Consider the following 12179-nt stretch of genomic DNA (forward strand, 5'->3'; position numbering starts at 1 on the left):
TTAATTCAACCATATATCTAGAGATCTAGCTGTGTTAATATATATAGATTGTTTTCATTTAAATTGTTATATTTTACTCCATTGTATGACTGTATTTGTCTGTTCTTGCATTGCTATAAAGAAATACCTGAGATTGGGTGATATATAAAGAAAAGAGGTTTAATTGGTTCACAGTTCTGCAGGCTGTACAGAAAGCATGGTAGCTTCTTGAGAGGTCTCAGGAAACTGAAAATCATGGCAGAAGGCAAAGGGGAAGCAGGCACGTCTTACATGGCTAAAGCAGGAGGAAGTGAGAACAGGGGAGGTGCTATACACTTTTAAACAACCAGATCTCACCATAACTCACTCACTCACTATCATGACAACAGCACCAAGGGGATGATGCTAACCCATTCATGAGAACTCTAGCCCCATAATTCAATCACCTCTCTCCGGGCCCCACCTCCAACACTGGGAATTACAATCGAACATCAGATTTGGGTGGGGACACAGATCCAAACCATATCAATGACTATATTATACTTAATCTTTTTTCCTTTATTAATGGATGCTTTTAATGGTATTATCATATCACAAACAAGAAAACATTTAAAAATCACATATTTAAGGTAAGTGCAGGCAATTTTATTAAAATATTAAAGTTATTTGCAAATATTACACAGATAAAATATAATTAAACTGATAATTCAAAAACACTTAAACGATATATTAAGGAATATGTTATGAAGGGCTATACATTATTAATGATCAATTTTCTTCTGAAATACGTGCTCTAAAGGAAATAAAAGAAAGATCTACCAGCAGACAGCACTAAATATTCCATCATTCGCACGAACATTCTCCTACAAGCCACAGCCCAGAAGACTGTCGATACGCACCTTGCCTTATCATTTTCTGTTAATATTTAGTCAGTGTTTCCAATATAATTGGCTGCTTCTTCAGATCAAAGGCTTTTACATAGGCCCTACCTGCAAATCAAATAGCTATCCATGGAATATTAGAACTTGACTTGCTCCATTCTCTTATATTTTTTGTGTCTCACACTAAAGAAATGAAAGATGCATGATTCTAAGGCTAAATAGCTAGGAAGTATTCATTCAAACTTGAATATTCTTCAAAGAGAGTGTGGGGGCAACTCTAATCGGAGGAAGAAACATAAAGGAAGTAAACCCAGATGTTTTCCACCAAAGTCCTCCTTTTGGCTGGTCTGATTTCTACTGGTAAGTCGAAAGTGCAATTTTAGAATGTTAATTTTTAAAAACTGATTTCAGGGGAAGATTAAAAAGATTAAAAAGTCATTAATAGCATGATCACAACAAAGACTTGTGTATTTGGCTATTAAAAAATGAAACAGGAATGATACATGGTCCTGATGATGTTCTAAATAATTTAAATGGAATGTTCCGGTTCTTTAATGAGGGAAACATAATAGTGGGTTGAGAAGACATTACAAAGCCTTTCAGTTTTGGTCTGGGACTTAACTAGAACAAAACTAGATAATAAAAAGTTGATATAAGAATTTGATTCTGATTTTGATCAAAATCAAATTCTGATACAGATACTAATACAGAGACTGGTGTGGATTAAGACAAAGGGAATGCTCCCTTAATACTCAGAGAAGGAGAAAAGGTGCATAAATTACTACACTGTCTGATATTTGCCTCAATTCCCAAGGATAAAGATTAGTTGACAAACTGATGGGATTATATCTTGATCAAGGTGTTGATTTGGAGCTTGGCTCCAAGGCATAAAACTTTTGAAACCCATCTTTTAAAAGTATTTTAAAGAAGAGGCTTAATGGCCATATTCTGTAGCTTCTCTTCACAGCATAGGTATTAATGAAGAGTAAAATGTCTTTAAATAAAATCAATAGTCAAATTACCAGACTCTTGCTTTTGCTTGTTTCAAAGTGCAAGGTTGAGTGTGCTTACTGTATCTCTCTGTGAATGTTAACACCAGAAATCCAGGATGTTTAATTCAATTGAACATTTATCAAGTGCTTACTATACTAAAGAGATGAATTGTGCCTAAAACAAAGTTTGCACCAAGTCTGCTGAGAAAGCAGCCCTTCCTCCATGTTTCATAATTTTTCATATAATTGGTTCTACTCCTTTTCCCACCTTCTCTCCTAATCTCAGTCTATGCTAAATTGGTTTAACATTTCAGATTATTTCTAACAATCTCCCTCTTCCCTTCCATGTTTGCAAGTATGAGATATCTAGTGTTAAACAAACTTGGCTAGTTCAGAGTTCGTTTTTCCTTTAATTCAAACATTTGCTTGGATTTGATTAGTAGAACCATTTCAAAATTACAATTTCTAAAATTATTTTCTGAGCCATGCTGTTTTATTATTTTTGCTTAATCTAAAAATAATGATCCCCATGGCAGATAATGAGCAAAGAAAAATAGAAAAGCACAACTTATACCATTTACTAATGGATCTGAAGCAAGGTATAATGATGGAGGCCAATGCTTATAAAGAGACACATTCAGCCGGGTGCGGTGGCTCATGACTGTAATCCCAGCACTTTGGGAGGCTGAGGCAGGCAGATCACGAGGTCAAGAGATCAAGACTATCCTGGCCAACATAGTGAAACTTCGTCTCGACTAAAAATACAAAAATTAGCTGGGTGTGGTGGTGTGCACCTGTAGTCGCAGCTACTCAGGAGGCTGGAGCAGGAGAATCACTTGAACCCAGGAGGCAGAGGTTGAAGTCAGCTGAGACCATGCCACTGCACTCCAGCCTGGCAACAGAGTGAGACTTCAATCCAAAAAAAAAAGTTGTATTCACTAATGCTCTAACATAACAAGGCAGAATTCTGTGGCCTGGGAAAAAACCAATTTTACATCTGAATCAGGATATAAAATTCTGGAAAGACGACCTTCCCACAAATACATAAAGTTTGGGGAAAACTACAGTGAAAACAGAATTGTCAGGATCCACTGTGTGACTGATAAGGCAAATGGAGATAGGGAATGTCTGAGGCCAGGAGCTCTGCTCTCATGTTTCTCCTTTTTAGCACTGGCAGGGCCATGGGCTAATATATGTGCTGGCAAGTCTTCCAACGAGATCCGGACGTGTGACCGCCATGGCTGTGGACAGTACTCTGCTCAAAGGTAGGAAGTTGCACACACAACCATCCAACCCTTTGGTCCCTAACCTCTTTTCTCAGTGTCCTTGCCCAACGTTGGTTGCCTCAAGGGCTCACAGTTCTGAGAGCATGAAAAACCAGAGATGTAACCAGTTATATCACTGTCTTTGGAGCAGCTTCCAATAACTCTGCTTCAATTATGAGCTGTGAATTGGGATCAGAATGTGGAAGAAGGAAAAGAGCAGGGAGCAAACACAGTTTTCCTTCTGAATGTCTTCACACATTGACTTACCTCACTTGGTTTTTCCAAAGGGGTATCAAACACGACTATCCCATTTTATAGAAGAGAAACTTGAACTGAGGTGCCAAAGCGTTAACAGACCTGCCAAGCACAGTTGGAGATGGTGAAGGCTGGGCCTGAATTCAGGCTTTTGGTTCCTCTTCCCACCAAACTACGCTGTTACTGGCCCAGGTTCTGGAGGTTGAATATTAGAGGCTGACTCTAAGCAGGCGAGAGAGCACCACTATCTCTTCCAGACAATGAGGGTCACACTCGTGAATTTTCAGTTATACCCAGCATCAACGTGGGGTGCCACTTTCTAGTGAAATAGCCATGTGTCCAGTCATTTCACTGATCTCCATCCTAACTAGAGGGGAACTCTCACATATACAGATACAACTTACAAAGCAACCTCAAATACTGAAACAGGACTAAGAAGGGAAATATGGGAAACGTCCCCTGAATTGCCTAAATTTAAACTCAGCTCATACTGTAAAGCTTATGCACTTGATTGATACAGTAACTTCCTGGCTTTTGTCTTGAGCCTGCTCAGTGTTGCTTTGTACATAATTGTAGCAATCCTGGTAAATCTGATCGTTCAGACGACAGCCTATTAGAAGCCTATTAGAAGGCTGGTGAGAGCAGGCATAGTGACAGCAGCGGGAAGCAAGAGCTGAGGGGTTGCTAAGATGAACTCAAGGCACCTCACGATCTGGAATAGTTTGGTTTGGGCTCCATGCACTTTAATAAACCCAGGAGGTATCACACGCTGTATTAAAATACCATATATAGTAAGTGGTATTTACAATCCCTTTTTAGATCACTGCGAGAAAAATAAGACAAGGGTAACATGTGATACTTTTATGATAAGTTCCCATAAAAAGCCAGCTGTTTTCAAAGTGGGCTTGAAGACGTCAAGATCTAGGTATCTAGAAAATGCACTTACATGGATTGCCTCATTCCCCCCAAATGCCATAAAATAATAGTGGTTAATACTTGTTTAAAGCTTACTATGTATCAAGTACCATTTTAAATGCTTTCATCTTTATAACATGGTTATTAGCACCTGCAGGGAGGGAGGTTAAAATTGGCCTAAACAGAGTGAGGCATCCTGGGACAGCCCAACATGTTCTGGCAGCTTCAAGCTTTGGTACCTCGTCTGGAAACAGTGGGCTAACACCATGTTCCCGGGCAGTAAAGCTCCCCAGGGCAGCTCCTCAGTCTGTTCATTCTTATTTACATCCTAGAAGTCAGAGGCCTCACCAGGGTGTGGACATCTTGTGCTCTGCTGGATCTACTGTGTATGCACCATTCACTGGAATGATTGTGGGCCAGGAGAAACCTTATCAAAACAAAAATGCTATCAATAATGGTGTTCGAATATCTGGAAGAGGTAAGAGAGGTGGAGTCTATACCTGGGGTGTCTACTGGACATGTTGATGCTTATTTATTTAATGCAGGTTCCATACATAGAGATTTTGTACTTCTTTCAAAATGATACAACCTAGAACAGAAAGAATATAGAGTGTACCCAAATTAGCTGATGCGTTTTTTAAAAAACTTTTATTTAAGGTTCAGGGGTACATGTTCACATTTGTTATACAGGTAAACCACATGTCACAGACATTTGGTGTACAGATTATTTTGCCACCCAGGTAATAAGCATAGTACCCGATAGATATTTTTTTCTGATCCTCTCCCAGCTGAGGCACTTTCAAGGATGTTTCACCATTTTCTCTGAAAACTTCTGCTTCACGCACACACTCCATGAAACCCCACAGCTGATTGGAGGCATTCCTTCCTGTGACCCATGTGGTTTTGCTTAACAATCTATAAACGAAGCCACTTTCAGCAATGCTAACCATAATGGATAGATACTTGCATTTACTCAAATCCCACAAATCATAAATGCTGGCATTTCTCCAAGAGTCGAATGTGAAATATTTTTGAAAGCTTCTAAGTTTTAGGTAAAGCTAGGTCTCCTGGTACTCCAGATATTGGCTTTGTTGTTCGGTTACTCCACCAACGTATAAAATATACACATAAAAGTGCACTACACATCCATGTGTAGCTCCGTGAATTTCAAAAAGCAAATATACCTGTGTAATCAGCACCCAGATCAAGAAAAAGAACATCACCCACATCCTAGAGATCCCTTGTGCTACCATTTAGTCATTATTCCCAGCAAGATAACCACCATCCCAAGTTCTAACACCATGTATTAGTTCTCCCTGTTTCTAAAAATGGTATAGAATTAAACAGCATTCACTCTTTTTTGTGGGTCTTCTTTCATTCCACATCATGATTATGTGATTAATATTTTTGTATCCACATTTTTTTCTGATGCATGATATTCCATTATATGCATATATTTTCATCCATTTATCCATTCTTCCTCAGACGGACTTTTGGGTAGTTTCCAGTTTTAGGCGCTTCTAAAATTGCGGCTGCGAACTTTCTTATACCTTTTAACGAACATATATATGCATTCCCATTGGGAGTGAGTCCAGAGGAGACTCTCCTCACCAAGGCTGTGAGAGGCATCTTGTGAGGGAACCCACATCCTTGAGGAGCTATATAGTGGTTGTCCTCTTTAGGCCCAACGTTGCAAGGGAAACTTCTGCCATTGAACTGGGTCCTCTGAAGTGGTGCTTAACAGTTAATGCCAAGGTCAGTGAGAGCAGTAGTAATCAGATTCGTCTAAACTGCAGAGATTTGTGACATTGGCTAGTAATCACGGTGACCCTAGAACTGAATAGATGAGCAGCCAACTAAAGCCTTATTGGACTTGTGTGAATGGAAATGCTCCAGGTCTGATGAACAAAATGCTGACTTCAGTCATCACAATAATGGGTTCCAATTCCCAATAAATTCCCAGGCTTGAATTGGTTCAGTCCCAGAGCCTCTTGAAAGAAAGGGAAGCTCAGTCCTTTTGCAAAAGGGTCCTGCCGAGCAGCCAAAAATTTATACTGTAAACCTTACTTCTAGCCACCCCCAAAGGGACCTGCAATGGTTTAGCAGGATGACAGCACATTGGGGAAGAAATAATTAGGCTCTTCAGAGATTATTGGACACTTGCTCAAAACTGACACTAATTCCTGGAGATCTAAAAGGCCACTGTGATTCACCAGTCAGACTATAAAGTAGGGGCTTATAGTCAGGTGGTCAATGTAGCTTTTCACTAGCTATCTTACAGTGCTACAGAGCTTTTCACTCCATCTTACAGTGAGCCCAGTGCATCCTCCAAACTACCAAGAGGCTATTTCCCCAGTTCCAGAATGCAGAATTGGAATTGACTTTCTTCTTCTCTCAGACTGCCTTGGCAGTTCTTGGTTATCTGCATTTCCAAACAGAATCTGTTTGCTAATTTCCACCAAAAATCCTGCCAGGGCTCTGACTAAATCTACAGTAAATATACAGATCAAATTGAGAACTGATATTTTTAAAGTAGTGAGTCCTCCAATCAATGAACATATTATATCCTCCACTTACTTATGTCTTCCTTCACTCTTATATTAAAGGTTGTTGTAGTTTTCAGTGTAGAGATCTTGCACATCTTTTGTTTAATATTTATTCATAAAACCTACCTGATGGGAGTTTTAGCTCTTCAACAGCAGAACTATCCAATAGAAATATAACAGAAGTCATGTATATAATTTCAAATTTTCGGCCGGGCGTGGTGGCTCATGCCTGTAATCCCAGCACTTTGGGAGGCCGAGGCGGGTGGATCACGAGGTCAAGAGATCAAGACCATCCTGTCTAACACGGTGAAACCCCATCTCTACTAAAAAATACAAAAAATAAGCTTGGTGTGGTGGCTAAAAAATACAGAAAATAAACTTGGTGTGGTGGCAGGCGCCTGCAGTCCCTCAGACACTCAGGAGGCTGAGGCAGGAGAATGGCGTGAACCCGGGAGGCCGAGCCTGCAGTGAGCCGAGATCACGCCACTGCACTCCAGCCTGGGACACAGAGCGAGTAGTTTCTATTAGCCACATTGAAGTAAAAAAATATAGTATTTTAGTATTTTATTTAACTCAATATTTTCAAAGTATATCGATATGTAATACAAAAAGTATTGAGATATTTTACAATTTTAAATGCTAAGTCTTCAAAATCCACTGTGTACTTTACCATTAAAGCACATCTCAATTCAGATTAACTACCTTTCAAGTACTGAATAACCACATGTGGCTAGTGGCTACCATATCGGACAGCATAATTTTACAGCCTTATTTTTATGCTCACTTGACCGGTTTGCAGTGCCAGTGGTGTATTAAAGTCTATTATTGGTGGGTTTCTATCTATGTCTCCTGGCGTCTCTTGTAGTCTCTGCTTTATATAGATGACCTGTTATTTAGTGCATGGATAGATGTAACTGTTGTATCTTCACTGTGACTTGGGGCATTTACTCTCTTATATTATCTTCCTTTGTCTTGTTTCAATGCCTTTTGGCCTGATTTCCACTCTGGTAACAGGACGATAGCCCTTGCTTTCTTATCGCTTGGCAAATCTTTGTCCATTTGCTTGGCAAATCTTTGTCCAGCTCTTCACTTTCAGCCTTTTCAATCGCTGTGTTTTATTCCATACAGCATTAAATTGGGGTTTGCTTTTCAACCCAATGGGACATTTTTTAATAGACAAGATAAGGCCATTCACATTTACAGATGTGACTCCTATATTTGTACCCAACACCATCATTTTATTTTATAATTATTGTATTGCACTCTATTTCGCTACTTGGGTCTTTGCCTTTTTAGTTCTTTTGATATTTAGCAAGGTTTGTATTTTTGTTCCAGTTATTTCCATTTTCCTTTAAAGTCCAATAATTTCATCAGAATATGTCTTGCAGCTGACTTTGTTCAGGGTTCACCTTTTCTAACTAGCTAGTATTTTCCTGCTATTGTTCTTCAATGCCTTTATTAGCATTTCATTTGAATCTATTCTTCCTTTGGCATCTTGTAATTTAGTCTTCCTTTTTAATATCATTCTGTCATTTTCATCTATTCCTCTCTGGAGTTCATTCAACTTTTTTATTTTTTGTCCATTTGTTATTTTTTAAATTTCAGATTCAAGGTTACTGAAGCCCAGATAAATAATTATACTTATTTTCTTTTAGGTTTTTGTGTCAAAATGTTCTACATTAAGCCAATTAAGTATAAAGGTCCTGTTAAGAAGGGAGAAAAACTTGGAACTCTATTGCCCTTGCAGAAAGTTTATCCTGGCATACAGTCGCACGTGCACATTGAAAACTGTGACTTGAGTGACCCTACTGCATACCTGTAAATGGAAGGCCAATGGTCAGATCTTCAAAATAAAAAGTCATCTTAAAAACCTGGATGCATACCCCGCTCTTCAAGAAATTTGTATTCACAAAGGAAAAATGCATGAAGGGATGGATACTCCATTTTCCAGGACTTGGTTATTATACATTGCGTGCTTGTATCAAAAAAACTCACGTACCTCATATATGTATACACTTGTGTACCCACAAAATTTTTTTAATTAAAAAAGGAAATTTGAGTTTAAATAGAAACATGATAAGTGCGAGAAAGAAAACATTTTGATTTTAACTCATTGTCACTCTGATGTTCGAGTGAACTGGTTTCTTCAGGCTCTTTGATCTTTCTGTCACCCAAGGAATCTGAGTGGTTTTGTTTTTTAGATTTCTCAGTCCTGAAGATCGAAGATAAATAAACAAGGGAACTTAAGCTGGGCCGGGCTGCATTTTTGACACCTCTAAAACTAGCAACCTTTCTGCTTGAAAATAAGAGAAAGCCTGAAAGTGTTTCTATGGTACAAGAACAGTGAGTGGTTTACAATGCTAGATTTAGTATACATTCAATACATATTCAAAGAATACGTTGAGTTTAGGTAGTAGACTCTCAGCAATATCCTTAGGTTTATCATATTGGTTGTAGAGAGAGCTGCTTTCCTGGATAATAAAGGATTTGCTGGTATTTCCATCCACACTCGCCCACATGATTATGAATGATGGCAGTCCAGGAAAACATATTCCAGATTTCAGTGAGGCTGAACTACAGGAAGGACTAGAATGAGAATGAGGCCTACCTTTATCTGAAGTGTCTCATGGAACTGGGCCTGTCAACTTCATCTAGCCATATGCATATTACAGCTACTTACTTCTACACATCATTGTATTATAGCTATGTTATTCTGTGTTAGTTACATTGACAACAGGTACTAAGAGGAAACAAGACCATACAAATGTCCAAAGCACCAGAAATAATTCTGGCTCCTTAAGAGTTTAGCCAGTCGGTAAGAAAATGAATACGTTGAACTAATCATTCTGGAAACTTTCTTCATGAATTTCTGCTTAAATTTGTTTGGAATGCAGAAAATGCCAGCGAACGATTACATTCTTATGTGTAGATTTTTAGAGGAAAACAGAATTAACTGAAGTTTATTGTTAGAGAAATGGTTGCATTTGTGTATCTGGACATATGTACAAGAACGTTCATGGTATCACTATTTTTCACAGCAAAACCTTCAATGACCCAAATGACCATCAACAGTGAAATCAATAAATAATCTCAAAGTTATAGAATGTAATAGTTGACAGCAGTCACAATAAATGAACTTCAGCTAAACATAATGACCTGAATGAATCATGGCAATGTAATTTTAAGTTTACAAAAGTCCAGAAGATCACATAACACATGATATTCTTTTTATAAAATTAAAATACAATTTCCTTTTTATATAACAAAATCATATAAAAAGGGAAGCAAGAAAATAATGAACTCTAGTTAACTCATAACTAGATCACACAGAAAGATTTAAGTTACTACCAGTGCTGTAGTTTTGCAGTTGGGAGGTGATTTCATGGGCATTTATTATTATGAATAACATGTCACAGAAGCAACAAGACTTGCAGTGGGTGGCCAGGAAGAAAGAGTTATCATGATTGATGACTCTCAGGTAGTTGAGAATCTACGTCATACAATTAGCACCTTCTTAGATCTACTAGGTTGGTGCAAAAGTAATCACGGGTTTTGCCATTACTTTCAATGGCAAACCATATCTAGCACTATCTGATTTGAATATGCATCTCCTTGGTACCAAATAACTTTAGGTTGTTTCCAGAAATGTGGCTTTCAAAAAATAAATGCTGTACTCCATTGAGGGCACACAAAAAGGAAATACCACATCAGCTCTTAAAGGCAATTTTAAAAGAAGCTCTGAAATATTTGAACAACAAAATCTATGCTTAGTTTTCTAAACAATCATCCTTCTGATTATTTAGGAGGCAAACCACAGGTGGATATGGACATTGTTTTAAAAACCAGACTCATGACCTGGAATGGTGAAATTCCTCAAGGTAGAGCAGGGACATTGCCTTCCCCTCAGCATCTGCTCAATGGAAATGCAAACTTTGGACCAAAGGACTTCTTTCTCAGGAAGAACTGGAATACGGCGCCCTCTAGTGCAACAACAAATCCGTGTTTTTTTCCCGCTTGTCTTTTAGGTTTGGATGTCAAAACATTTGACTTAAGTATAAAAATATTATAAAGATTTGAATGACGGAGGGGTAATAGTACGGAGAAACTTACTTTTCATTAGTAACCATGATGATAATATACACTTCAAAAATTGTGATATTAAATACTCTGTCAAGTTTGATAGCTACACATTAATAATGTGAATAAAATCAATATTTACTTTGAAAATGTTTTATCTGCAAGAGATAAATTTAATAGAAGAAAAAGAAGGAGATAAGTGGCCAATCTAAGAGGCCAGGCTACAAAGGGAAGAATCCTTGCATGCATTTGACATTTATCACACTCAGTGGCATATTACAGTAATCACATGCCTATTGCCTCTGTGACATGTTATTCATAATAATAAATACCCATGAAAAACTGGCTTGTCTCCTGCCTCACCTCTCCCATATTCGGTACAACACAAATGAGGCCAGCAAGGATCACAAGGAAGGAAAAAAAAAATATGAGCATCTTATTTTTGTGTTTCTTCAGCACAAACAGTAAGACCTTTCCCCCACTCTCTCTATTTACCAAATTTTTGCCCACAAAATTATCCAAACTTCTCCAGAATCACCTAACAAATGTAAATGTTTTTAATATGAAAAAGTTTGCTTACAGAACTAAAATATTCTCCAAAGACTAAAGTTTGAAATTCATCTAATGTCAAATTCATTTATCTAGAATCCACTAGTTTTAAATAAACAGTACTTTTCACAGACTTCCAAAGTAAAGACATTTTCATTAGATAAAACATTAAAAAATACTCTGTAAGTTCTTGTCTTGTTTTTGGCTGTTGTAGAAATGTTTTACTCTTCCATTTACTTACCCAGTAAGTCAGGCCAATCAAGGTAATTTACATGAGTTCATGAACTTAGATTTACTCTGAGTTTTGCTCTAAGATTCATTATAGTGCTTAGTTCACTAGGTTCAACTACTGGGCCACTAAAAAGCACGATTTAGAGCAGCAATTTCTCATTCTATGTAGAAGAGGCCAATGGTACTTATCATCTCTCCATACTAGTCGACAATGAGGAAAAACTCACCCCCAACCTCCCTTTTCTAGTCCCTGTTTTGCTGTATTATCCTCAGTGCAAACTCCACTGGCATTCTATCACCTGACCATTCAGGCATGTATATTCCCAACCCCTCCTAGAACATATCATGGTAGAGTGATCCCAGGTGAGACCAGAGGCTTATCCCTTCAGAATGTCCACCACTGCTCTGATCCCCAACTCCATCTCTATCAAGCTATTTGTCTGTCCTGTTATCCTAATCAGGTTTTTTGTTTTGTTTTGTTTTGTTTTG

The 12179-nt window shown here is 38.0% G+C and overlaps 1 protein-coding gene across 1 annotated transcript; it reads left to right on the top strand.

The window, feature by feature from the left end:
• The first annotated feature begins 965 nt into the window (after positions 1 to 965).
• Positions 966 to 9085, top strand: LOC105467112 (leukocyte cell derived chemotaxin 2). The gene is made up of 4 exons (XM_011716499.2): positions 966 to 1220; positions 3021 to 3117; positions 4620 to 4765; positions 8489 to 9085. The coding sequence occupies exons 1-4, from the start codon at positions 1175 to 1177 to the stop codon at positions 8653 to 8655; spliced, it is 456 nt and encodes a 151-aa protein (XP_011714801.1). The 5' UTR covers positions 966 to 1174; the 3' UTR covers positions 8656 to 9085.
• Positions 9086 to 12179: the final 3094 nt, after the last annotated feature.

This window comes from Macaca nemestrina, chromosome 6, assembly GCF_043159975.1.
Source record: "Macaca nemestrina isolate mMacNem1 chromosome 6, mMacNem.hap1, whole genome shotgun sequence".
Classification (NCBI taxonomy): domain Eukaryota; kingdom Metazoa; phylum Chordata; class Mammalia; order Primates; family Cercopithecidae; genus Macaca; species Macaca nemestrina.